Here is a 25,809-nt window from a genome sequence, read left to right on the forward strand (position 1 = left end):
TAGATAGTTAATCCAGAGATTCTTAACTTTGCTTCGATTCGGCAGTCTCGTCATGGCATTTGCAGTTCTTTATGACAGCCACATTAGTTACCGTTTCATTTTGGGGGGGTAATATATTGATAAAAGTAACCTTGTCCTAGAGAGATTTACACTGTTATCAAAATGGCATGCCAGAGTAAGCCTACATGAAACACAGCCCTTAGTTTAAGTGTTTCTAAAATCCCCTAGGGAATAAATGAATCGTGGAAAAACAATTGTAACCATTTCCCTGTTTGACCACTAGGCTTTATGGGTATTACTCATACTGTGTTGTATTTTTATTTCTTTAACCAGGCAAGTCAGTAAAGAACAAATTCTTATTTACAATGACGGCCTAACTCGGACGACGCTTGGCCAATTGTGCGCCACCTTATGGGACTCCCAATCACGGCCAGTTATGATTAAGCCTGGAGTCGAATCAGGGTCTGTAGTGACACCTCTGGCACAGATGCAGTGCCTTATGCCACTCGGGTGGTACTCTATAGAAATCCTCACACTTGTAGGCAATGTCATCGAGTCTAATGGTCCAGACTGTGCATATATGTTGTCAAAGGCACTCCTTCAATATCAACTTGTCAGTTTGTCACCTTCACGAGGTTGGAGTAAAAACATGTTCCACTACTTAAGACATTGGCTCGAATCTAGGTTGTACATTTTCTCGAAATCTGAAGGCACAACTAAGGAAGAATGTTTCCTTTTTCTCATTGACTTCTCAAACCCCAAACTCCGGCCTGGTCTGCTTGGTCTGTTTTGTAATCCTTCCCGGAAGTCTCGCGACGTTGCGCCTCTGGGTTTAGAAACTTTATGGCACAACATTGTTGAACGTTCAGATAGAAACACATCGAGGAACTTTGGTCAATCAATCTAACACTAAAGTTTCAGTAGCCTACGATGCACCAAAGATGTTCTAGTTCCGTTCTGGTTTCACCCTCCTAAACACGACCCAGGTTTTGTGAACAAACCTCGTTTGTGAAGGGATCATCTGTATGTGTTAGAAACGAAGTAGTGTGATTATTGTCATCATAATGTTTAGCAGCTACTACAACGCGTATTAATGCATCACTATCTATTTCCACACAGAATGCAATATTTAAGTAGGAAAATACTCTCGAGTGATTCCCAAAAATATTGTCATAAACTAAGATTTTGCACAGTCCTAGCCAGAAGATTCCAACCCTACTATTACATTTTTTTTTACAGTGAGCTGCACTGGGGATGGAAAGCTATCATGGTTAAAATAAGACAACTGAGCCAGAGTAAGATATGGGTCAGAAAACGTATGTCAATGCAGGCATGGGGTATAGAGAGAAATGGTAATGGTGTCTTTTTGTAGGCATGAACTCCGCCGTGGTCCGTTGGACAAAGCCTATAAGGAATATAAATGACGTTTTTGTGGGGGTTTTGGATGAACGGCAAAAATAAGGTCTGTGGTAAACACAGGCTTAGGAGATCTTATATATGTTGTTCTATGAGATAAGCTAATGTCACATTTTGTAAATGTTTAAGAATTTATGTTTTAAAAAAGCACAAAGGCTTCATAATTCATAAAAGTCATGTTAACGGACTGCTATTATTGTATAGAACCAAATGTATCAGATCTCCTAAGCCAGTGTTCACCTCAGACCTTATTTTCTGCATTTATTCAAAGACCCTAAACTTTCTCTACTCATTTTTGAGTGGCGTAGTGGTCTAAGACATTGCATCTCAGTGCAAGAGGTGTCACTGCAGTACCTGGTTCGAATCCAGGCTGCATCACATCCAGCCGTGATTGGGAGTCCAATAAGGCAGTGCACAATTGGCCCAGCGTCATCTGGGTTTGGTCAGGGTAGACCGTCATTGTATCTAATTTCTGGGTTTTAGGACTACAAGCTGGTGAGCTCTACTAGCACTGAACTCCAAATGTTACTTTTATCCAAACTGGACAATTGGCCTAGCGTCGTCTGGGTTAGGGAGGGGTTGGCTGGTAGGGATATCCTCTCATCGCGCACCAGAGACTCCTGTGGCGGGCCAGGCGCAGTGCGCGCCAACCAAGGTTGCCAGGTGCATGGTGTTTCCTCTGACACATTCGGGTTGGATGCGCGCTGTGTTAAGAAGCAGTGCGGCTTGGTTGGGTTGTGTATCGGAGGACGCATGACTTTCAACCTTTGAGTTATAGCGATGAAACAAGATAGTAGCTACTAAACAATTGGATACCACGAAACTGGGTTAAATTCAAAAAAATATTTACTGTTGATTTTCTTTCAAAAAAAGCTGTCCTTTTTCGAACTCATGCTAACTAGAAGTAGTTACAGCAGCCATTATGGAATGGCACGTCGTGTTGAACAACAAAATAATTGATTACACAGTCATCCCAAAATGGGGGACAAAAAAAAGGCAGTTTTTCAACAGCAAAAAAAAACAGTATTTCCATCTTCTCGATGAGAGAAGATGTTATTATTCTCGATGAGAAGATGGAAATACTGTTTTTTTTTGCTGTTGAAAAACTGCCTTTTTTTGTCCCCCATTTTGGGATGACTGTGTAATCAATTATTTTGTTGTTCAACACGACGTGCCATTCCATAATGGCTGCTGAAAGAAAATCAACAGTATATATTTTTTTGAATTTAACCCAGTTTCGTGGTATCCAATTGTTTAGTAGCTACTATCTTGTCTCATCGCTGTCTCTCCCGAGCCCGTACGGGAGTTATAAAGGTTGAAAGTCATGCGTCCTCCGATACACAGCCCAACCAAGCCGCACTGCTTCTTAACACAGCGCGCATCCAACCCGAATGTGTCAGAGGAAACACCATGCACCTGGCAACCTTAGTTGGCGCGCACTGCGCCTGGCCCGCCACAGGAGTCGCTGGTGCGCGATGAGAGGATATCCCTACCAGCCAACCCCTCCCTAACCCAGACGACGCTAGGCCAATTGTGCTTCGACCCATGGACCTCCCTGTCGTGGCCGGTTACGACAGAGCCTGGGCGCGAACCCAGAGTCTCTGGTGGCACAGCTGGCGCTGCAGTACAGCGCCCTTAACCACCCGGGAGGCCAAAAACCAACAGTATTTTAATCTTCTGGTTGAATCAGTTTGGATGAAGGTCAGATCTTGGAATACAGTAACATATCCCATCCCTGTATTAAGGTATGTTTTCTGACCCATATCTTGCGCCAACTCTGCATTGTCTTAAATTAACTATGACGGCGTTCCGACCCCAGTGCAGCTCAGTGTAAACAAGCATAATGGTAGGGTCAAAATCATTTGGATACACTCAGTCCCTAACTTTGGGTGTACTGTCTCTTTAAATGCATAGCTGTCCAATGCTTTGCCTGAAAATCATGATTAAAATCTCTAAATTATCATATAATTTGTGCCAACACCGTACCTTAATTTTCTGCTAAATATAATATATTCATCGTATTAGTTGTGTCACCACATAGTTCACAGAATATTCAATGTTTCATGTTTTTGTCTGTTTTTTCTTGTTAAATAGCTGACTCAAAATAATTTGGGATGGTAGCAAATTTGATTACAACCACTCTTTTAATAAGCAACACCTTGTAGAGAACTAATTGTCATATTAAGTCATTGGCGCTAATTGTTTTCAGGCACTAGCAAGTAATCAGGTCCTATTTAGCCTAGGCTAAATTTCACTTTTTTTTTTTCAGGAGGGAAACTTCACTAGCCTAGCTAGATTTGTCTCGAGTTAGATTTTAAAAATTGGGCTACTCGAGTGTTCTTTTAAAAATATAGTGATTTTTATCACACTGAAGGTAAGTCTTTGTCGCCTACTGAGAAAGTTTTTTTTTTTTTATCCGTAGTCGGTGTAAGTTTTTTTTTTTGTAAGTTTTTTTGTGGTTTGGGGTTTATGAAGCTAACGCCAGAAGGCTTGCTACTATTAGCTAGGCTAAAGTAGTTGGCTAGCTAACTACGCTATTCAGACGGAAGACTGAAACACCTGTATTTACGTCAATCTTAAACGTCACATGTTTTATCTCGGCTGGATATGTGTATTTAAATTGGTAAGGCATCCTAAACTGGACTTCCATGTAGCTAACCTAGCCTCGAAATGTGACTACTGCGCACTCTGTTGCACACTTGTTTAGCGGCTTTTTGTGCCAGCATTGCGCAGAGTTGCATATTCGCGTTGGACAACAGAAAGACTGCAATTGTAACTACTGCTGTACAAGTTATCAATCAATACATACTTTATGGGGCATGTGTGTGTCAACAAAAGCTGCTATAGCGAACATGCTAGTTTGCTACATTTGCAACCAGCGTTACCGGTTCCTTTGTACCATTCCGCTGAGTGATAACCTAAACATCCAACAGATATCTCGTTTGTGGGAATTGAATTCCTAAACCTCGAGGCCAAAGTTTCTCCTGTCATTATATTTTAGGTCTCGCAATCTTGTCAGCATATTGATAGTGGCACATAAAAAAAATGTGTCGCGTTAGTCTGGTATGAAGCTTCAATACTATAGCCACAGATGGAACAACGAGACGGATATTACACTGGATTTGTAAATATGAAGCGTCGCTTGGCGTTTAATCTCTCAACCAAATATGGTAGTGAGAGGAAGCCCACTGGCACGCAGTGGGAGAAGATGGAACGAAATCGATTTTGGACTATATTCTGCACATTTTCTCATCGATGAAACATTTGTTCTCAAGCCTTTTCCCAAAACTAGTCTGTTTTGAACAGTGGACTAAGATCAGTAGACTTTAGCCTTTGCCAAAGTTTATAAAATCGAAGTGTTTAGGAGTGCAATGTCGAATTCAGTTAGTGCACACACGCATTTGAGTAGGCGTTCCCTAACGGAAGGATTCAGATGTATGCTAGAACTGGCCAATAGGATCTCGCTAGCTTGGCTCTGCCCACCTTGCTTGTTCTGCCCACTATGACTCATCTGTTCCCATTGGAATTGACAGTGTGGTCCATCTTGGTTTAGTTAAAATATTTGCAATAGCTTTTCTACACCAGGGCCCCCAGCTACCTACAATAACTAGGCTCCCCAGATAATGTAAAGTAAAATATTTTCACCAGATTATTCAGTTTGTTTTGGTCTTTAGTTTGTTTTATGCAATCAATGCTTACATTACACTAAGAGGGGAAAAAAAGGCTCCAAGGTTTCTTTGGCTCTCCCCATAGGGGAACCCTTTGGGGTTCCAGGCTATTCCTGGATCCAAAATGGTTTCTGCATAGGGTTTTCCTATGGGGACATTTGAAGAACTTGGAGCCTACCTGAATGGAAGTCAGTTGTACCTTTTACTACACACACAAAAAAAGCAAACAAGCTGCATTACAATAATGTTGAAAACAATATGAAAGACTGAGTTCATATTGAACACATTTAGGCTAGGTGTTTGGTTGTGCCTCTTGGAACCTGTGGATGTGACCTAGTTGAAGTGGTTGCAGCATTGTGAACATTTGGCTGTGCTGTTATCCAGAGACTAGTAACATGAATTGATCAAATGCCAGAGAAATGAAAACCACCTGAACTGATCTGATGCTGAACTTGTGCATCACATCTGCATTGTTTATTTCAATAGAGCTGTACACCACTGTTGATCTCTTGTTTTTGATTTAGGGAGTCCTCACGTCATGTCTGGTATAGCCTTAAGTCGTCTTGCACAAGAAAGGAAGGCTTGGAGGAAAGACCATCCTTTTGTGAGTATCAAGGGACTTGGGTGGAAGCCATTTTCATGTCAACAGTGCCTTTTTCGTATAAGCCTAGCTGGTTCTTTAAGGGCATGTGTCATTTTGGAAGACCTGCTTGTGGAAATGTTTCTGGATCGTCTATTCCTCATAACATTTTACACTATGCCAAGCACAGCTGTACTGCCCTGGCCTGGTTGAATAAACTTTATTGATCCCAAGTGGGAAATTGGATTTGTCACCAGCATTACTCTTACAGGGGGACAATATAAACACAGGCATAGGCCTACATCTGAACAGGTACTGCATAACTGATGGCTGTTAGAACTAATACAATAGCCTACATTACAGGTGACTGAGCCGTTAACAGGGCAGCGCTGCCAACTAAACACATTTAGTTACGCAGCCATAGAGGGTCGGGGGCTCAGGATTGATTCTGGGCAGGGCTGTAGTTGGCAATTTCATGGAGTTAGACATTTAACATGTTGAACAATATCTCTTCCCTCTCCCTAGGGGTTTGTTGCTGTGCCAACAAAAAACCCAGATGGAACAATGAACTTGATGAATTGGGAGTGTGCCATCCCTGGAAAGAAGGGGGTAAGAGTCTCTCATGAGTGAGAGCAGAACATTCTCTGTATGTTTTGTAGGTACTAGAAGTCGACCGATTATGATTTTTCAACGCCGATACCGATTATTGGAGGACCAAAAAAAGCCGATGCCGAATTGTTTTTATTTGTAATGACAATTACAACAATACTGAATGAACACTTATTTGAACTTAATATAATACATCAATAAAATCAATTTAGCCTCAAATAATGGTTTAAAAAATGCAAAAACAAAGTGTTGGAGAAAAAAGTAAAAGTGCAATGTGCCATGTAAACCTAACGTTTAAGTTCCTTGCTCAGAACATGAGAACATATGAAAGCTGGTGGTTCCTTTTAACATGAGTCTTCAATACTTCCAGGTAAGACGTTTTAGGTTGTAGTTATTGGAATTATAGGACTTTTTCTCTCAATAGCATTTGTATTTATTTCATTAACCTTTGACTATTGGATGTTCTTATAGGCACTTTAGTATTGCCAGTGTAACAGTATAGCTTCCGTCCCTCTCCTCGCTCCTACCTGGGCTCGAACCAGGAACACATTAACAGCCACCCTCGACGCAGCGTTACCCATGCAGAGCAAGGGGAACAACCACTCCAAGTCCCAGAGCGAGTGACGTTTGAAACGCTATTAGCGCGCACCCCGCTAATTAGCTAGCATTTCACATCGGTTACACCAGCCTAATCTCAGAGTTGATAGGCTTGAAGTCATAAACAGCGCAATGCTTGAAGCTAATGCTAAGAACTGCTGGCAAAACGCACAAAAGTGCTGTTTGAATGAATGCTTACAAGCCTGCTGCTGCCTACCATCGCTCAGTCAGACTGCTCTATCAAATCATAGACCTAGTTATGTCATAATAACACACAGAAATACAAGCCATAGGTCATTAATTTGGTCGAATCCGGAAACTCTCGAAAGCAAATTAGGCTGCCCAAACTGTTGCATATACACTGACTCTGCGTGCAATGAATGCAAGAGTAGTGACACAATTTCACCTGGTTAATGCTGCTGGCTAACCTGGATTTCTTTAAGCTAAATATGCAGGTTTCAAAATATATACTTCTGTGTATTGATTTTTAGAAAGGTATTGATGTTTATGGTTAGGTACACATTGGAGCAATGACAGTCTTTCTCACGAATACACACCGCATCGATTATATGCAACGCAGGACACTCGATAAACTAGTAATATCATCAACCATGTGTAGTTAACTAGTGATTATGATTGATTGTTTTTATAGAAGTTTAATGCTAGCTAGCAACTTACCTTGGCTTACTGCATTCGCGTAACAGGCAGGCTCCTTGTGGAGTGCAATGTAATTAGGTGGTTAGAGCGTTGGACTAGTTAACTGAGAGGTTGCAAGATTGAATCCCCGAGCTGACAAGGTAAAAATCTGTCGTTCTGCCAATGAACAAGGCAGTTAACCCACCGTTCCTAGGCCGTCATTGAAAATAAGAATGTGTTCTTCACTGACTTGCCTAGTTAAATAAAGGTGTAAAAGGAAAAAAAACGGCCAAATCGGTGTCCAAAAATACAGTTTTCCGATTGTTATGAAAAATTAATCGGCCCAAATTTATCGGCCATTCCGATTAATCGGTCGACCTCTAGTAGGTATCACTATGTTCAGACTGGAGGAAGCAATCACTCCTTTGCAGCCTAATAAGTTGTCACTGTATGGACAGCAGATTTTGTTTTAATACAACTAAGCAGGGTATTAATTGGTTGTAGGAAGTATTAAATACACTGAGGTGCTGGTACTAACATCTGTATAGCTGCTGGATGACCAATGTTAATTGATTACCACAGTTGTGCGACATTCTCATTGCTTCACTATGAATAACTCGAGTTACTGAAGGAGTGTTGACCAAATTGCTATATTTCTCTCCACAGACCCCATGGGAGGGGGGCTTGTTTAAACTCCGAATGCTCTTCAAGGATGACTATCCTTCTTCACCTCCCAAGTGTATGTTTTCTCTTTTTAAAAGTCCAATGAAGCTGTTATCTGTATAATTTCTGGGTAACAGTTAAGTACCTTACTGTGGGTGAATGATGCGTCTTGCTGTAGAGATCCAGCATTTACAATATTACACTGATTAGCCAGATGGTGGCCCTGTAACAAGAAAATGCAAATTTTCAAAGGTCATGCTCCTCACCCCGTTTGACAAAGTCATGAAATTTGCCACATGGGTCCCTCATAAGGAACTAATTTGCCTCTGGGACCCATAAGGTCTGCCATTGAGAAATTTGTGATACACCTAAGGTGCTACTCTTATGGCACCGAATGACTGATCTACATGAAACTTGATATGGCATCTATGGCCAAAGGTCTCAACGCAATATTTTTCATACTAGTACCTAAAACATGGCCACTATTGATGGCTCCTGAGTGTAGCATCGATCTAAGGCACTGCATCTCAGTGCAAGAGTCGTCACAAACAGTCCCTGGTTTGAATCCAGGCTGTATCACATCTGGCCGGGATTGGAGTCCCATAGGGCGCTGCACAATTGGCACAGCGTTGGCTGGGGTAGGCGGTCATAGTAAATAATTTCTCTTAACTGACTTGCCTAGTTAAATAAAATAAAAATGACCAATGTTTACATGGATGTGGTCTGGCACATATGTCGGTCAAGTCAAGCAGGTTCATAGTGTAACAAAATTTGGTAAGCATGTTGCAAACACTCAATACTTAACATATGCAAGCGCATTCATATTGACCACATGGTGGCTATATAACGCGCACATGTTTTTATTGCTGTCTGACTCAGTGATGAAATTTGGCACACATGCTCAGGGAAATGAGTCTAGCTAACCCACGCAATATCTGACACCACGGGCCCACGCCATATCTGACACCACGGGACCCATTTGACACAACTTGGAGTGATGCGTCTTAATAAATGGACCTGTCAATTACAAAATTAGTGATTGCCCCAAGGGGGTGCTGCATTAGTGGGTGATGACATGTTTACTCTTGCCTTGTTGGCCATTTTAATTGAAAACAAACAAAAATAGTTTCTATGAAGAGCAATTTCTCAAGATAATTTTGCTAGGACTGGTGGTGTGAGTGGTTAGGGGGAAAACAGAACCAGCTGTTTGAACTCCTTATTGGTCTATTAACACATTTGTCCAGGCAGGATGAAACTACATCCCACTAAAACAGGCTGAAATTTCAGTCTCTTTTCAACCGCTCATATACTAAAAGGGCATTATCATAATGTTCAGTATTATTCCAACCTCTGGATAGAGGGAGATATCTATTGATAATCAGTGTTTAATGAACTGCAAATAAGTGCCATCTGGAATTTTCTCCATATTGTGCGAATAATTATATTTTCTCCGCAGGCAAATTTGAGCCCCCTTTGTTCCATCCAAATGTATATCCCTCTGGTACAGTCTGTCTATCGATTTTAGAGGAGGACAAAGACTGGAGGCCAGCCATCACTATCAAACAAGTAAGAGCTTTCATCCAAGACCCCTTCTCTGGTTTTAGCTTTTTCTTTGCCTATAACCCTAGAATAGTAATATACACTCCCCTCTATGTATTTGGACAGTGAAGTTAATATAAAAAAAATTGCCTGTATACTCCAGTATTTTGGATTTGGATCAAATGTTTCATATGATGCGACGGTACAGAATGTCACATTTTATGTGAGTATTTTCATACAGATCTGTTTTAAACATTTAGAAATGAAAGCACTCTATCTAGTCCCCCCTTTTCCAAAAATAGAGAAAGATACAGAAATTTGAGAAGTATTAATAAATGCACAGTGAGTAACGTTAACTTGGCTATATACATTGGGTACCAGTAGAGCCGATGTGCAAGGATACGAGGTAATTGCCGTAGATAGTGCATTCACCTGGACTTTGTCCATTTTGTTACGTTACAGCCTTATTCTAAAAATGATTTTTTTAAATCAGTAATTTAAACACAATACCACAATGACGGAACACAACAGGTTTTTAGAAATGTTTGCAAATTTGTACAAAAACTACCTTATTTACTTAAATATTCAGACCCTTTGCTATGAGACTTGAAGTTGGTCTCCGGTGCATCCTGTTTCCTTGAGCTGTTTCCACAACAGAGTCCACCTGTAATAAATGCAATTGATTGAACATGATTTGGAAAGGCACAACTGTCTAAGGTCCCATGGTTGACAGTGCATGTCAGCAAAAATCAATCCATGAGGTCGTAGGAATTTACCTTAGAGCGCCGAGACAAGATTCTGGCACAGTTCTAGGGAAGGGTACCAAAAAATGTGTTGCATTGAAGGTTCCCAAGAACAGTGGCCTATTTAATTTCTGCAGCACTCTACCAATCAGGCCTTTATGGTATAGTGGCCAGACGGAAGCCACTCGGTAAAAGGCACATGGCAGCCCGCTTGGAGTTTGCCAAAAGGCATCTAAAAAGACTCAGACCATGAGAAATAAGATTATCTGATGAAACCTGCCACCATCCCTACAGTGAAGCATTGTGGTGGTGGCAGCATCATGCTGTGGGGATGTTTTTCAGCGACAGGGTCTGGGAGACTAGTTAGGATCGCGGCAAAGATAAACAGCAAAAGTAGAGATCCTTGATGAAAACCTGCGCCAGAGTGCTCAGGACCTCAGACTGGGGCGAAGGTTCATTTTCCAACAGGACAATGATCCTAAGCACGCAGCCAAGATGAGGCATGGGTGGCTTCGGTACAAGTATCTGAATGTCTTTGAGTGGCCCAGCCAGAGCCTGGACTTGAACCCGATCGAACATCTCTGGAGAGATGTGAAAATGGCCGTGCAGCGACACTCCCCATCCATCCTGACAGAGCATGAGGACCTGCAGAGAAGAATGAGAGAAACTCCCCAAATACAGGTGTGCCAAGCGTCATACCCAAGAAGACTCGAGGCTGTAATCACTGCCAAAGATGCTTCAACAGTTCCATAGCTTAAAATACATTTGCAAAATTTCTAAACCTGTTTTTGCTTTGTCATTAAACGGTATTGTGGGGGGGGTATTTGATGCATTTTAGCTTTAAGGCTGTAAGATGACCAGGAACTTGACGCTCTCAACCCGCTCCACTACAGACCCGTCGACGTGAATGGGGGAGTGCTAGGCCCTCATTTCCTGTAGTCCACGATAAGCTCCTTTGTCTTGTTAAGGGGGAGGTTGTTGTCCTGGCACCACACTGCCAGGTCTCTGAACTCCTTTCGGCCTGATCACAGACAACAATTTGCCATTTGTCAGCAAACCTAATGATGGATTAGAATTGTGCGCTGAGGGGCCCCTGTTTTGAAGGTCAGCGTGACTGTTTCCTACCCTCACCACTTAGGGGTGGCCTGTAAGGGAGTCCAGGATCCAGTTGCAGAGGGAGGTATTCAGTCCCAGGGAGATCGGTTAAGTGATGCGCTTGGAGGGCACTGGTGCTGTGACACCGCCCCGCCCCAGACCATGACGGACCCTCCCCCTCCAAATCGATCTCGCGCCAGAGTACAGGCCTCGGTGTAACGCTCATTCCTTTGACGATAAACGCGAATCCGACCATCACCCCTGGTGAGACAAAACCGTAACTCGTCAGTGAAGAGCAATTTTTGCCAGGCCTCTCTGGTCCAGCGACGGTGGGTATGTGTCCATAGGTACGTTGTTGCAGGTGATGTCTGGTGAGGACCTGCCTTACAACAGGCCTACAAGCCCTTAGTCCATCCTCTCCCAGCCTATTGCAGACAGTCTGAGCACTGATGGAAGGATTGTGCATTCCTTGTGTAACTCTGGCAGTTGTTGTTGCCATCCTGTAAATGTCCCGCAGGTGTGATGTACCAATCCTGTGCAGGTGTAACATGTGGTCTGCCACTCCGAGGACAATCAGCTGGCCGTCCTGACTTGCGTAGTGCTAATGTGTTAGCAGGCTGTTAGTGATAACAATAGCGGGCTAGTTGGCTTGCAAACTTGCAAGCTAATTTGTAGCAATACATTCAAAGTGTTTGCTTGTTAGTTGGCAGAAAATGTAATTGAAACCAGTAGTCATGAGTGTAATCAATTGTGGCTTTGTAATGCATTTAGAATTCCGATCAGTTTTATGTAGTAACAATACAGAAGTGAGGGAATTTGGATGCATATTCTAATACAAATCCATAGGTTACATGTGGTTACGTTTATGCTACCTACCCATTTAACCTGGTCTGGGTTTCGACTCTATGAAAATGCCCTTTGTTACAAATTGAACTAGAACAATGCACATCCACTGATGACAAACTTCTGGTAGCAGGCAGTATAGAAAATGAACACTGGTCTCAAGCTGACGTGCTAGTGAGTAGCCAGCTGATCTTTATTTAAAGTCTAGCCAACTTGTAACTATTTGGTTGCTAACAAGGCAGAACAGTTGCATTTTTATGTATACAACTGTCTCCCAACTGTTTGAACAGGCTGTTTAGATGTTGAAATCAAGTGGCCTACCTGGATAAGATGCTTATTTCTCATAGATGTATTTTTAATGTTCATTGCACATTTATAAAAGACAAGACAGCTAGCACAAGTCTGGCTAAAGTGCTGCTAGCGGTATGTGATGCTGTATGCGACAAACTGATTATTTAATTTTCCACAATCCTATTTGTTGATACTCCTGCTCTGTTCTACATTTTGGGAGTTGAGACACAAGGGTATGGTTACAAAGGATAAGTTCTCTATTACAGTAAAATGGTTTTGATGTATTTCGAGTTTCGATGTATTTCAGGGACTACATTATTTTAATGTGTTTTTTGGGACAAAATGCAAATGGTGAGTTCAAACTGCTTGTCAGAGATGAGGACCTTTTCTGTCTTGTGATTGGCGGGGGAGTGGTTTGTTGTCTGCAAGTGGGAAGGGGCACAGAAGGAGCGAATGAGACTAGATAGACCCTAAAGACAAACACTCATCATGTATTCTTGAGATACATTTGGAACATTGTGCTGAAACATACATTTTATGTTGCCCAGCCCTAATGTACATCTTATTAATGAAGCCGGTGACCGATGTGATAAACTACTCAATGTAATCGGATGAATCCCAGCACTTTATCAGTCTGTGCTAGCAAAACAGTCTGGTAGCCTAGCATCTGCTTTATTGAACCACTTCTATATTGGGCATGTCACTGGTACTTCCTGAATATTTGCTTGTAAGCAGGAATCAGGAGGATAAAGTTATGATAAAGATTTGCCAAATGGAGGTCGAGGGAGAGCTTTGTATATGCTTATCCATGTAGAGAGTAAAGTTGAGTTTTTGCCTCAAGTTGCTCAGGTGACATGCTGGTAGAAATTGTCATGGATTTCAGTTTCCCTGCATTAAAATCCCGAGCCACTAGGAGCAATACTTCTGGATGAGCATTTTCTTGATTGCTTATGACCCTATACAGCTCGTTGTGCATCGGTTTGTGGGGGTAAATAGACAGAATAAAAATATAGATGACCACCCTCTTGGTAAATAGTATATGTACTGTGTCAGAGTAGTCAGGTTTAGTATTTGGGCCTATATTCCTTGCACACTGACTACATCAAGCTTGTGACTAACTCGTTGAATGCATTTGCAGTTTTGAGGTTTTGTTTTGACAAATAGGAACTGAATGGTGATTTGATGACTGGAGTAATTTTATCTAGGTTTTTGAACATTTGTAAATTAATCCCGAGAATGCCATGATTTAAGTCATGAATGATTCTAGTCAGGCTTCAACAAAACATGCTACCTTCTCACCATTCCCAATAACAGGAGATTAGCATTTTTCAGAGGTATGATTTTTGTGCCTCTAACCTCACTTACCATAATTCACCAATACATTTTGAAACAGTAAAACGGGTGTAGGAAAATATCCTTGAATGAAAGTTGACATTCTGTACTGTCACCTCATTGGGCTCCTGAGTGGCGCAGCGGTCTAAGGCCCTGCATCTCAGTGCTAGAGATGTCACTACAGACACCCACAACCGGCTGTGATTGGGAGTCCCATAGGGTGGTGCACAATTGTCCCAGCATCGTCTGGGTTTGGCCAGTGTGGGCAGTCATTCTAAATAAGAATTGTTCTTAACGGTCTTGCCTACTTAAATAAATGTCTCTAAGTGATCTCAAATCCAAAATGCTGGGCTATAGAGACAAACATTTTAGCTTTACTGTCCAAATGCATATGGAGTGGCTACATTTAGATGAGATCTTTGCGTCAGTGTGGATGAGAAATGTACCCGTGTACACAGGTGACTTCTGACTGCACTGTAAACTGCTTTGCTGCAGAGGGCAGCATGGCTTCATGGTGGTAACCTATTAGGTGAAATTGATTTGAAGCCATGGAAGGTTGTGAAACAAATTGCCTTTATACTTTGTTTTCATCCACAGATATTGTTAGGAATCCAAGAGCTCCTAAATGAACCAAATATCCAGGATCCTGCACAAGCTGAGGCGTATACAATTTACTGGTGGGTCTGAGCCAGTAGATATTTTAATTAAGTGAAAGGTTTGTCAAATGTCAGTCGGAATAGGATATACACAGCTGCTGGCAATCTTCTCATTAGCTTGTGCCCATCCTGGCCAATAGTTTGTCTAGCTGTTTGCCAACATTGTTGAAAGGCTGTTAGTTGATACTTGATATTTCCAGGAAATATCCCATTCCTCATAACATGCCTCCATCTTTCATTTCAGCCAAAACAGAGTGGAATATGAAAAAAGGGTTCGAGCACAAGCCAAAAAGTTTTCTCCATAAAGCTTCAAGACTACGCAAGATTGAAATTGGTTTGCTGAAGATTTTGTCTCTGCCCCCTTTTTGTCTGCCTCCAACTATGTCCATTGTTCACCTATTTCCTGCTGGACTGTTTTAAAACTGAATGTGTGCCATTTCTCTCCATCACCCACATACTGATGCACCCCTTTGCTTTTTTTGACTCGGAAGTCCTGGATTTGAAGGTGGACTATGCCTCCACCACAAAGGATTTTCCGTACTCCAACTGTGGTATTTCTTTTTCAAGAGCTCATGCTTGTCAGAAAAGACTATGAAATGGGAGTCACTTCTGTTGATTTTTTTTTATTATTAATGTATTCAATGTTAGAATTATTTTGCCTACGTTCTGATAAAGATATAGAAAAACAGGCCTCAATGAACCCATTCAAAGGTAGTTTAGTGTATCTGCATCAGACTCTGTTAAGTTGTTTTGGTCCAAATATTTAGGTTTAAATAAAATGTTTGTACCAAGTAAGTGTTAATACATGTAGATGGACTCCGTTCCATCTTTCCCAATGCATTGTGTTGCCAGTTGAATGCTTGTTACTGTTGAAGGCTGACTTTGGGTAAAAAATAACAGTTTTAGAAGGTGTATCTGATCAAATCACAATCTTTCACGGTCATTTAATGCTTAAACAAATGGTTGACTAAGAGCTATGGCTACAGGAGTGCCATTTATCAATTGCTTCTGTCCAAAAAACAAATTCTGTCAAATGACAATACATACTCGAGTTATTGGCTCGTTGAAGTCGGCAGTTTACATAAACTTAACACGGAGCCTAAACCGGCTGCGCGTGCGCCATCGTGCATTAATTTATTTTGTCCCCCTACATCAAACATGATCACGACACGCAGGTTAAAATATCACAATGACCTCTGAACCAATTACATTAATTTGGGAACCGGTCAAAAAGCATTAAAAAAAAAGGCAATTCAGCTAGTAAACCTGCACTTGCTAGCTAATTTGTCCTATTTAGCTAGCTTGCTGTTGCTAGCTAATTTGTCCTTGGATATAAACATTTTACCAGAAATGCACAAGGTCCTACTGTGACAATTAATCCACACACAAAATGGTCAACTGACTCGTTTCTAGTCATCTCTCCTCCTTCCAGGCTTTTTCATCTTTGAACTTATTATGGTGATTGGCATCTAAACTTTCATAGTATTACTACACTGACCGGCAACACAGTTTGTCTTTCAATCACCCATGTGGGTATAACCAATGAGGAGATGGCATGTGGGTACCTGCTTCATTAAACCAATGAGATGGGACAGGCAGGACTTGCAGCGTGATCTGCGTCGGAAATAGAAAGGAGTCCTATTTAAGCCCTTGGCAACGCAGACGCTCGTTGATGCACGCGAGCAGTGTGGGTGCAATAATTGAATAACATTTTTCTACATTTATTTTGCGAGCAGTGTGGTCAACCTATTAGGTAGGAGTCATTTAAACTAGTTTTTCAACCACTCCACAAATTTCTTAACTATAGTTTTGGCAAGTCGGTTAGGACATCTACTTTGTTCATGACACAAGTCATTTTTCCAACAATTGTTTACAGAGACTATTTCACTTATAATTCACTATCACAATTCCAGAGGGTCAGAAGTTTACATGCACTAAGTTGACTGCCTTTACACAGCTTGGAAAATTCATGAAAATGATGTCATGGCTTTAGAAGCTTCTGATAGGCAAATTGACATCATTTGAGTCAATTGGAGGTGTACCTGTGGATGTATTTCAAGGCCTACCTTTGAACTCAGTGCCTCTTTACTTGACATCATGGGGAAATCAGCGAAGACCGCAGGAAAAAAAATTGTAGACCTCCATAAGTCTGATTCAATCTTGGGAGTAATTTCGAAACGCCTGAAGGTACCACGTTCACCTGTACAAACAATAGTATGCAAGTATAAACACCATGGGACCATGCAGCCATCATACCACTCAGGAAGAAGATGTGTTCTGTCTCCTAGAGATGAATGTACTTTGGTGTGAAAAGTGCAAATCAATCCCAGAACAACAGCAAAGGACCTTGTGAAGATGCTGGAGGAAACGGTACAAAAGTATCTATATCCACAGTAAAACAAGTCCTATATCGACATAACCTGAAAACCCTCTCAGCAAGGAAGAAGTCACTGCTCCAAAACTGCCATAAAAAAGCCAGACTACGGTTTGCAACTGCACGTGGGGACAAAGATCATATTCTTTTGGAGAGATGTCCTCTGGTCCGATGAAACAAAAATAGAACTGTTTGGCAATAATGACTATCATTATGTTTGGAGGACAAAGGGGGAGGCTTGCAAGCCGAAGAACACCATCCCAACCGTGAAGCACGGGGGTGCAGCATCATGTTGTGGGGGTGCTTTGCTGCAGGAGGGACTGGTGCACTTCACCAAATAGATGGCATCATGAGGATAGAAAATATGTGGATATATTGAAGCAACATCTCAAGACATCAGTCAGGAAGTTAAAGCTTGGTCACAAATGGGTCTTCCAATTGGACATGACCCCAAGCATACTTTCAAAGTTGTGGCAAAATGGCTTAAGAACAACAAAGTCCAGGTATTGGAGTGGCCATCACAAATCCCTCAATCCTATAGAAACGTTGTGGACAGAACTGAAAAAGCCTGTGCGAGCAAGGAGGCCTACAGACCTGACTCCGTTACACCAGCTCTGTCAGGAGGTATGGGACAAAATTCACCCTACTTATTGTGGGAAACTTGTGGAAGGCTACCAGAAACGTTTGCCCAAAGTTAAACAATTTAAAGGCAATGCTACCAAATGCTAATAGAGAGTATGTTAACTTCTGACCCACTCTACTATTCTCTACTATTATTCTGACATTTCACATTCTTAAAATAAAGTGGTGATCCTAACTGACCTAAAATGCAATTATTACTAGGATCAAATGTCAGGAATTGTGAAAAACTGAGTTTAAATGTATTTGGCTAAGGTGTATGTAAACCTCCGACTTCAACTGTACATCGGTCTCTGCATGCATGAACAGAATGAACCACTAAAAGCACACCCCATTTCTGTTTGAAAATGGAGAATGCGGAGGAGTTGGACAGTTTGTCGTGCCCAAAGTCTACCTTTAATGCTGATTGTGAACAGTAAGGATACTGGATTATATTAGTAATAGGTTTTGGGTGACTGTCAGGACCGTTCAAACGAGACTGTACCTATGAGACAATCTAGTAACCCTACATAAGGGACCCTTTTAAGGGAGGATGTAATGGGTTTATAGATCCTGGCGGCCTGTGATTTGTTTTTGTTTTAGATCCTTCTTTTTTTTTTTTGCACATAAGAATTAAACACCAACAAATCAGTTCCAAGTGATTTTAATTTGACATCTGTTCCAAAGTATTCCCACTCATAATAGAGATGTGATCATTAGCAAGTTTTGAAATGGTTTGTCTAATATCTTTTGGGGATTCTTGCGGTCTGCAAATATTTGTTATGTTCCGGCCCCCTGACCATCTGCTCAAGGAAAACGCATCCCGTGTTGAATCTAGTTGCACTATCCCTTTAGCACAGGGATCGAGATTTTGGTAGCTAAGACATGTTATCCATGAGTTCATCTGACTGGGCAGGTAGAAAAAGGCAAAATAGCCAAAATCTCGTTCTTATTCCTTTAATCATTATAACTAGGGAATAGTAATTGACTTCTGTGTGTGTGCATGTCACACCTTTTCAAAGAGGGAATCCTCTTCATTCTACGCTAACCCCATGGGCCCTTATGATTGCGTTTCACATTCTGGTTACAGCTAGCAATTAACACATCATGCAAATTTCAGGTTTTGTGATGCAAATTATATCATTAGTGCAGTCACTGTCATGCACACCAGCTATACATCCTGTTTTGTGCCAGATTTGCTCAGGAACACAAATCAGTGTTGATATTACATGACCAGCGTGTTTATCAGGCTGTGTGTTTGGAAGTGACTCATTTCTGTCTGATTGTCATTGACAGACTGCCAAGTTTTTTGTTGTCCATTATTCCTTAGTTTCCTCTGATCCGCCTCAAATTGCTACTCTTACTGTGTACATGAATAATAACCAAAATGAGTGTCGCTGTGTTGATGAACCAAGCCGTTGCCATAAGGTGTTCCTTGGGTTGAAGTGGCATAATTCATAAGTCAGATTTCTAATCAGCTCAGTTCATCCACTAAGGCAATCAATTTCAGAAATTCTCCTTGGTGTCATACTCGTTAAAAAGCATGATACAAACCTTGGTTACACCTCAGTGACAAGGTGGTGTGTTGTGGATGGCTATTGATTTAGTCAGAGTTAAGTCAATGTTCGCTACTTGTGCTGTTTTGACAACCCCACATTAATGGATCAGCTCAAATAGCACTACTGAAAATCATTTCAGGGTGCGAACAAAAAACTGGGTGAAATGGAAGAGCGTTAATGACTATCTGCAGGGTGGCTTTATGGGACGTCATTAAACATGGATTTAAGCTAATCATTTTTTCCCCGACGTTATTTTCCCCTCCTTATTCTCTAAACTAAGAGGCTTGTTATTTTAAAGATACTGTGCCACTGCCACTTCAAACAGTTCCAGCCAGCTGGGGCGGTGCACTAATGATGTGGCCATGGAAACGGAGCGGCCAGAGGGTCACCCTGTGTCTTATCACTAAGCACAAAACAAGGACAATCCTTTGTTCCCTTCTGCAGTTTTAGAGTTAGGATAGCTGACATGATGGAAGATAAACCAGATAAACCATGGAATAAATTAATTGCATATTCATTCAAACATGCTTATTCGCTGTGGAGCAATCGTACTTTTCGAAACCTGGTAACTGGGACGTGGGACTAGGCAGGAGAGGGAATCCTATACTAGGTTCATCAGCAAATGGAAGAGAGTCACAACCTGTCCTTGACGAGTAGGTGGAGGAGGGAGTACTGGTGCTCCATCTAGCTGCAACTTCAAAGGCCTAAGAGGACCCGTTGACTGGACTTGTTGCATCCTCTTTCAATGCTGTGCTTTCATTTCTAATTTCTGACTCTGGGAACCCTGGAGGCCAAGTGCTGCGACACGCCATTAAAATGTATTCCGATACAGGCACACTGAGAAAAACAGTGTTCTTAAAGAGTTATTCTGCTGTCCCCATTGGAGAACCCTTTTTGGTTCCAGGTAGAACCCTTTTTGGGTTCCATGTAGAACCCTCTGTGGAAAGGGTTTTATATGGAACCCAAAAAGGTTATTCAAAGAGTTATGCTATGGGGACAGCTGAAGAACCCGTTTAGGTTGTAGATAGTACACTCTTAGAAAAAAAGGTGCTATTGAGAGGTCCTTAGGAAGAAAGGCACCTAGCAGCAGACAAACAATTACGTTTAGAGGGGCTCTTTACATGGGCAACAGTCCAATCACAGTCTAACCCTTGCTGAGCCATTCATTTTCATTATTAAAGAGGAAATATTAAAATAACCAACTCATCTGTTAATGCCATTGTCTGCCCACAGTCTTCTTAACTCCTTTTTTTCTCTCCTTTCACAATAGGCATGGAAAACTCTTTACATGGCTCCTGAGCAATAACAACTATACTGAGCAATATATAATCGCAACATGCAACAATTTTAATGATTTTACTGGGTTACAGTTCATATAAGGAAATCAGTCAATTGAAATAATTGAAATGACTGGGCAGGAGTACAGCCATGGGTGGGCCTGGGAGGGCATAGGCCCACCCACTTGGGAGCCAGCCCACCCACTGGGGAGCCAGGCCCAGCCAATCAGAATGTTTTTCACCACGAAAGGCCTTTATTACAGAGAGCAATATCCCTCAGTTTCATCAGCTGAGTGGCTGGTCTCAGACAATCCCACAGGTGAAGAAGCCAGATGTGGAGATTCTGGGCTAGCGTGGTTACACGGGGTCTGCGGTTGTGAGGCCGGGTTGGACGCACTGCCAAATTCTCTAAAACGATGTTGGAGGCAGCTTATGGTAGAGAAATTAACATTTAATTATCTGGCGACAGCTCTGGTGGACATTCCTGCAGTTAGCATGCCAGTTGCACGCTCCCTCAAAACTTGAGATATCTGTGGCATTGTGTTGTGTGGCAAAACTGCACATTTTAGAGTGGCCTTTTATTGTCCCCAGCACAAGCTGCACCTGTGTAATGACCATGCTGTTTAATCAGCTTCTTGATATGCCACACCTGTCAGGTGGATGGATTATCTTGGCAAAGGATAAATGCTCACTAACAGGGATGTAAACAAAATTGTGAAAAAGATTTGAGAGAGATAAGGTTTTTGTGGGTATGGAACATTTCTGGAATGTTTTATTTCAGCTCATGAAACAAGGTACCAACACTTTGCATGCTGCGTTTATATTGTCGTTCAGTATAATTCCGTCCACATAACTGAAGTCAATTAAAAGTGCCCTTGAATCGCCTTTCCTTCAGCAGATCAATGGATGTGAACAGCCTAATCACAAGATCCTGTTGCGCCTTGGCTTTTCCGCTGGCACTAAGTGGTTCGATTTGGGAAGTGTCCATCCCTGTGCCATGAAATGGTGCCTGACTGGAGCTTTTTCTTCACTGGCTGTGTGTAGAATAATTGCTGCATGTGGAGAGGCACCTAACCCCAGCAGCCGCTTAATTAATATGTGTGCGCGAAAGAGAGGGAGAGAGCGATGTGTAGTATCTGACAGGGAAGGGTTGTTGGTGATGGTGCCTTTCACTTCCTCCATGCTGGTTCATGGGAATTGGGAATTGACCCTCTCAAGTTGCCATCGTGTTGTTGTGTGTGAAAGAAAAACACATTTTCCTTGCTGACAATATTCTCATGTAGTTTATCACTTCTCTAAAAGAGTCATTGTGGGCCTATTGTAAAACGTCTGATTACAATATGAAATCTTGGTTTCCTGGCTGAGGGGAGTAACATGTAATACATGTAACTCAGGCTGAAGGCGATTTACAATCACACTGAGTAATGCGGCATCTCAAGGCACAGGAGAGACCTTACAGAGGCTTGGGGCCCCGTACACTAGTTAAAAGTCTGTAATAATCCAATTACAAAACCCCACAATGTGTGCATGGATGCCCAGACGGTTGCAGCACAGATGCCCTCAACAGATCACCTCTGAGCAGTGCCCAGGAGGTGGTAACAGCCATTCTGGGACTCTTGGACAGCATTTGAATAAGCAGGCAAAATAGCCTCCACAATCCAGAGGGAAAAAGCTTCTGATCTGAAAACCTGTCAAAAGTTAGGAAAGAGAGAGCCAGTCCTTAGATGGGTGTAGCATGTATCACCCTATTATGGGATTTTATATCCTGCAGCCTATTCATAACAGTACACCATACAGCCCACCATCAAATAACATTAATACAATTAATGCTGGCAGTATTGGTGGCAGTACTGGCAGTAGGTTCACAAGGAGGAAGCCAGCTATGGTCTTTTCTGAGCCAAAGTCTGGTTTAGTAGCAGCCCTTCCCATATTAGGCTAGAGCCAAAATACCACTCAAAAACTATCTTTTGGTATTTGTTTCATTTATTGTAAGTTTTCTTCCATATTAAGAGATACAACAGAAATATAAAATAAGAATAAAAAACAAACAAAAAATGGAAATTAAACACTAAAGCTTGGTTTAAATAAAGGAATTAGCCCCAATTACATGGAATTCACATTGTAATCATGAGACAAGTAAACAACCATTCTAAGAGAATCCTTGCAGCAATGATAGCTGATAAATCAGGTTATTAGTAATTCAGGTAAGGTTCCCACACTTTGTACAACTGATCTGTTTTAGAATGTGATGTACATGTCAAATATTCCAATGGAACCCATTGAAATAGTATCTTATGCCAACCTTTAAAAGATGGGACCTTGTCAGCAATCCACTGTAAGAGGATGTTTTTCCTCTCTGCGAAGGTAAGGATGTTTTACAACCTTCTCTTACCCACAGAAGTAACATGCCTACTAGGGAGACCTAACAACAAAGAAACCAGGACCAATTCTAGGTCAACCCCTAGAATTTGTTCAATTTCTTGAAAGACATTAGAACAGTACCTTTTGTAATTTGGGAAAAAAACATGCATATCTCCAAATGTACTCCCACATCTCCTCGTCGAATAGTAACAGACAGTTCATTCTCCCACACTGGCTTGACACCTTGTGTGTCTACAGTAGAAAAGGGCCTTAAAGCATCATAAAATGAGCATAAAACAGACTTTTCCTGCTTTTCCTGCTTCTACACCTGCATTGCTTGCTGTTTGGGGTTTTAGGCTGGGTTTCTGTACAGCACTTTGAGATATTAGCTGATGTACGAAGGGCTATATAAATACATTTGATTTGATTTTGATTTGATTTAGGAGCTGATATTTCTCAACCATCTGCTCCAATGACATTAGAATCTTGTCAGCTAATAAATCATTTAGTCTGCCTATGCCCTTATTAAGCCAAAGGTTAAAGCCAACATCCAGCAATCCTGTTACAAAATCAGGGTTGTTAAGAGTCACTGTAAGAGCAGAGGTTAGTTTGGACCTTCCCTCAAAACGTTGAACTGATCTCCATGCTTTGAGTGTATTATGTGTAATGGGATTATTGCAGCTATCTTTTATAGATTGGAAGCTTCTGAAAAATAAAAGATCCTGCAAGGGGTGTTTTTAAAAAGAAGTCTCAATATCTAACCAAATAGAGGAGTCATCACTTGTTATCCAGTCAGTAATATGCCTTAATTGGGCACACCACTTATAAAACCTCATATTGGGCAGATATAAGAGCCCTATAGAACCTGGCAGCTGCAATATTGCCATCTTAACTCTTGGCTTGCGTTTACTACATATAAAGGAACTTAACCAGCCATTTAAATATTTTCTTACTTTATTGGAAAATAAGACCGGGATGATTTGGATTGGGTTAAGTAGTCTAGGTAAAACATTAATTTTCAAGAGGGATATTCTACCTAACCATGAAATCGGAAGAGAATTCCAGCGCTCCAGGTTAGTCCACTATTGATACCAAAATGTTTTGCTTGTCAGCAATCGAGTTTGCAAGATATATAACTTTCATCAGTGGTGTAAAGTACTTAAGTAAAAATACTTTAATGTACTACTTAACTATTTTTGGAGGGTATCTACTTTACTATTTATATTTTTGACAACATTCCTAAACAAAATTTGTACTTACTCCCATACATTGTCCCTGACACCGAAAGTACTTGTTACATTTCAAATGCTCAGGCAGGACAGCATTATGGTCCAATTCATGCACCTATCAATATAACGCGTCGTCATCCGTACTGCCTCTGATCTAGCGGATTCACTAAACACAAATACTGCGTTTGTAAATGATCTATGACTGTTGGAGTGTGCCCCTGTCTATCTGTAAAAAAAAAAAATGTGTGCAGTCTGGTTTGCTTAATATAAGGAATTTGATGTATAACATTTACTTTTACTCAAGTATGACAATTGTGTACTTTTTCCATCACTGTACTTAAGTACATTTAAAACCAGATACTTTTAGTATTTTATTCAAGAACTATTTTACTGGGTGACTTTCACTTTTATGTGAGTAATTTTCTATTAAGGTATGTTTACTTTTACTCAAGTATGACAATTGAATACTTCTTCCACCACTGACTTTCAAAATACAGAAAGTGTCATACTATGATGTGTTTTACATGGAATTTTCCTTTTATTAATTAGCCAAGTAGCTAACAGCGTGTGGCTATCGACTATGCTAAACTGAGTTGGGGGGAAAAGACATCACCCAAGCAGGAAGCCTTTTCTACCTTGTGGGCCAATTAAGCGTTAAGCATTGGGTATAGGAGATTCAAAGTTCACGCCAATTCAGAGTTCACACATTCTGAGTTAACAGCTCATACAGATCAATGCCTGGCATTGGGTCCCGTTGGCTCAGTCGTCTTCCTGCGGCGATGGTTGTGGGTTCGATTCCCACGGGGACCAGTATGAAAAATGAAAATGTATGCTCTGGATAAATGTAAAATGTAATTGTGTGAGGAAGGATTGAAGTTTGCATCCGGTAGCACTAATTCCAAAAAGTTTTGGGACACTGTAAAGTCCATGGAGAATAAGGCACCTCCTCCCAGCTGCTCACTGCTCTGAAACATTGTCATCTACGATAATCGATAATTTCAATAAGCATTTTTCTACGGCTGGCCATGCCCCGGCCAACATCTCAGCACCCACTGCAGCAACTTGCCCAAGCCCCCCCCCCCAAATCTGGATCCCTACAAATCAGCTGGGATTGATAATCTGGACCCTCTCTTTCTAAAATTATCAGTGGAAATTGTTGCAACTATTACTAGCCTAGTCAACCTATCTTTCGTATCATCTGAGATCCCTAAAGATTGGAAAGCTGCCGCGGCCATCCCCCTCTTCAAAGGGGGAGACACTCTAGACCCAAACTGTTATAGACCTATATCCATCCTGCCCTGCCTTTCTAAAATCTTCGAAAGCCAAATGAACAAACAGATCACCGACCATTTTGAATCCTACCGTACCTTCTCCACTATGCAATCTGGTTTCCGAGCTAGTCATGGGTGCACCTCAGCCACGCTCAAGGTCCTAAACGATATCATAACTGCCATCGATAAGTACTGTGCAGTACTGTGCAGCCGTCTTCATCGACCTGGCTTTCAACTCTGTCAATCACCACATTCTTATCGCCAGACTCATTAGCCTTGGCTTCTCAAATGACTGCCTCGCCTGGTTCACCAACTACTTCTCAGATAGAGTTCAGTGTGTCAAATTGGAGAGCCGGTTGTCCGGACCTCTGGCAGTCTCTATGGGGGTGCCACAGGGTTCAATTCTCGGGCCGACTCTTTTCTCTGTATTTATCAATGATGTCGCTCTTGCT

At 41.5% G+C, this 25,809-nt stretch overlaps 1 protein-coding gene across 1 annotated transcript; it reads left to right on the forward strand.

Annotated features, from left to right (window-relative positions):
* Positions 1 to 3,639: 3,639 nt before the first annotated feature.
* ube2ia (ubiquitin-conjugating enzyme E2Ia) lies at positions 3,640 to 15,508 on the forward strand. Its single transcript, XM_021557840.2, has 7 exons — positions 3,640 to 3,790; positions 5,609 to 5,688; positions 6,190 to 6,273; positions 8,173 to 8,245; positions 9,626 to 9,735; positions 14,610 to 14,689; positions 14,913 to 15,508. The coding sequence occupies exons 2-7, from the start codon at positions 5,623 to 5,625 to the stop codon at positions 14,971 to 14,973; spliced, it is 474 nt and encodes a 157-aa protein (XP_021413515.1). The 5' UTR covers positions 3,640 to 3,790; positions 5,609 to 5,622; the 3' UTR covers positions 14,974 to 15,508.
* The last annotated feature ends 10,301 nt before the right edge of the window (positions 15,509 to 25,809 follow it).

This window comes from Oncorhynchus mykiss, chromosome 13 (assembly GCF_013265735.2).
Source record: "Oncorhynchus mykiss isolate Arlee chromosome 13, USDA_OmykA_1.1, whole genome shotgun sequence".
NCBI classification, from domain to species: Eukaryota; Metazoa; Chordata; class Actinopteri; order Salmoniformes; family Salmonidae; genus Oncorhynchus; species Oncorhynchus mykiss.

Coding starts and splice junctions, on each gene's coding strand:
- ube2ia (XM_021557840.2), top strand. CDS start 5,623: ATGTCTGGTATAGCCTTAAGTCGTCTTGCACAAGAAAGGAAGGCTTGG. Junction 6,274..8,172: donor CCATCCCTGGAAAGAAGGGG/GTAAGAGTCTCT, acceptor TTCTCTCCACAG/ACCCCATGGGAGGGGGGCTT. Junction 8,246..9,625: donor TCCTTCTTCACCTCCCAAGT/GTATGTTTTCTC, acceptor TTTTCTCCGCAG/GCAAATTTGAGCCCCCTTTG.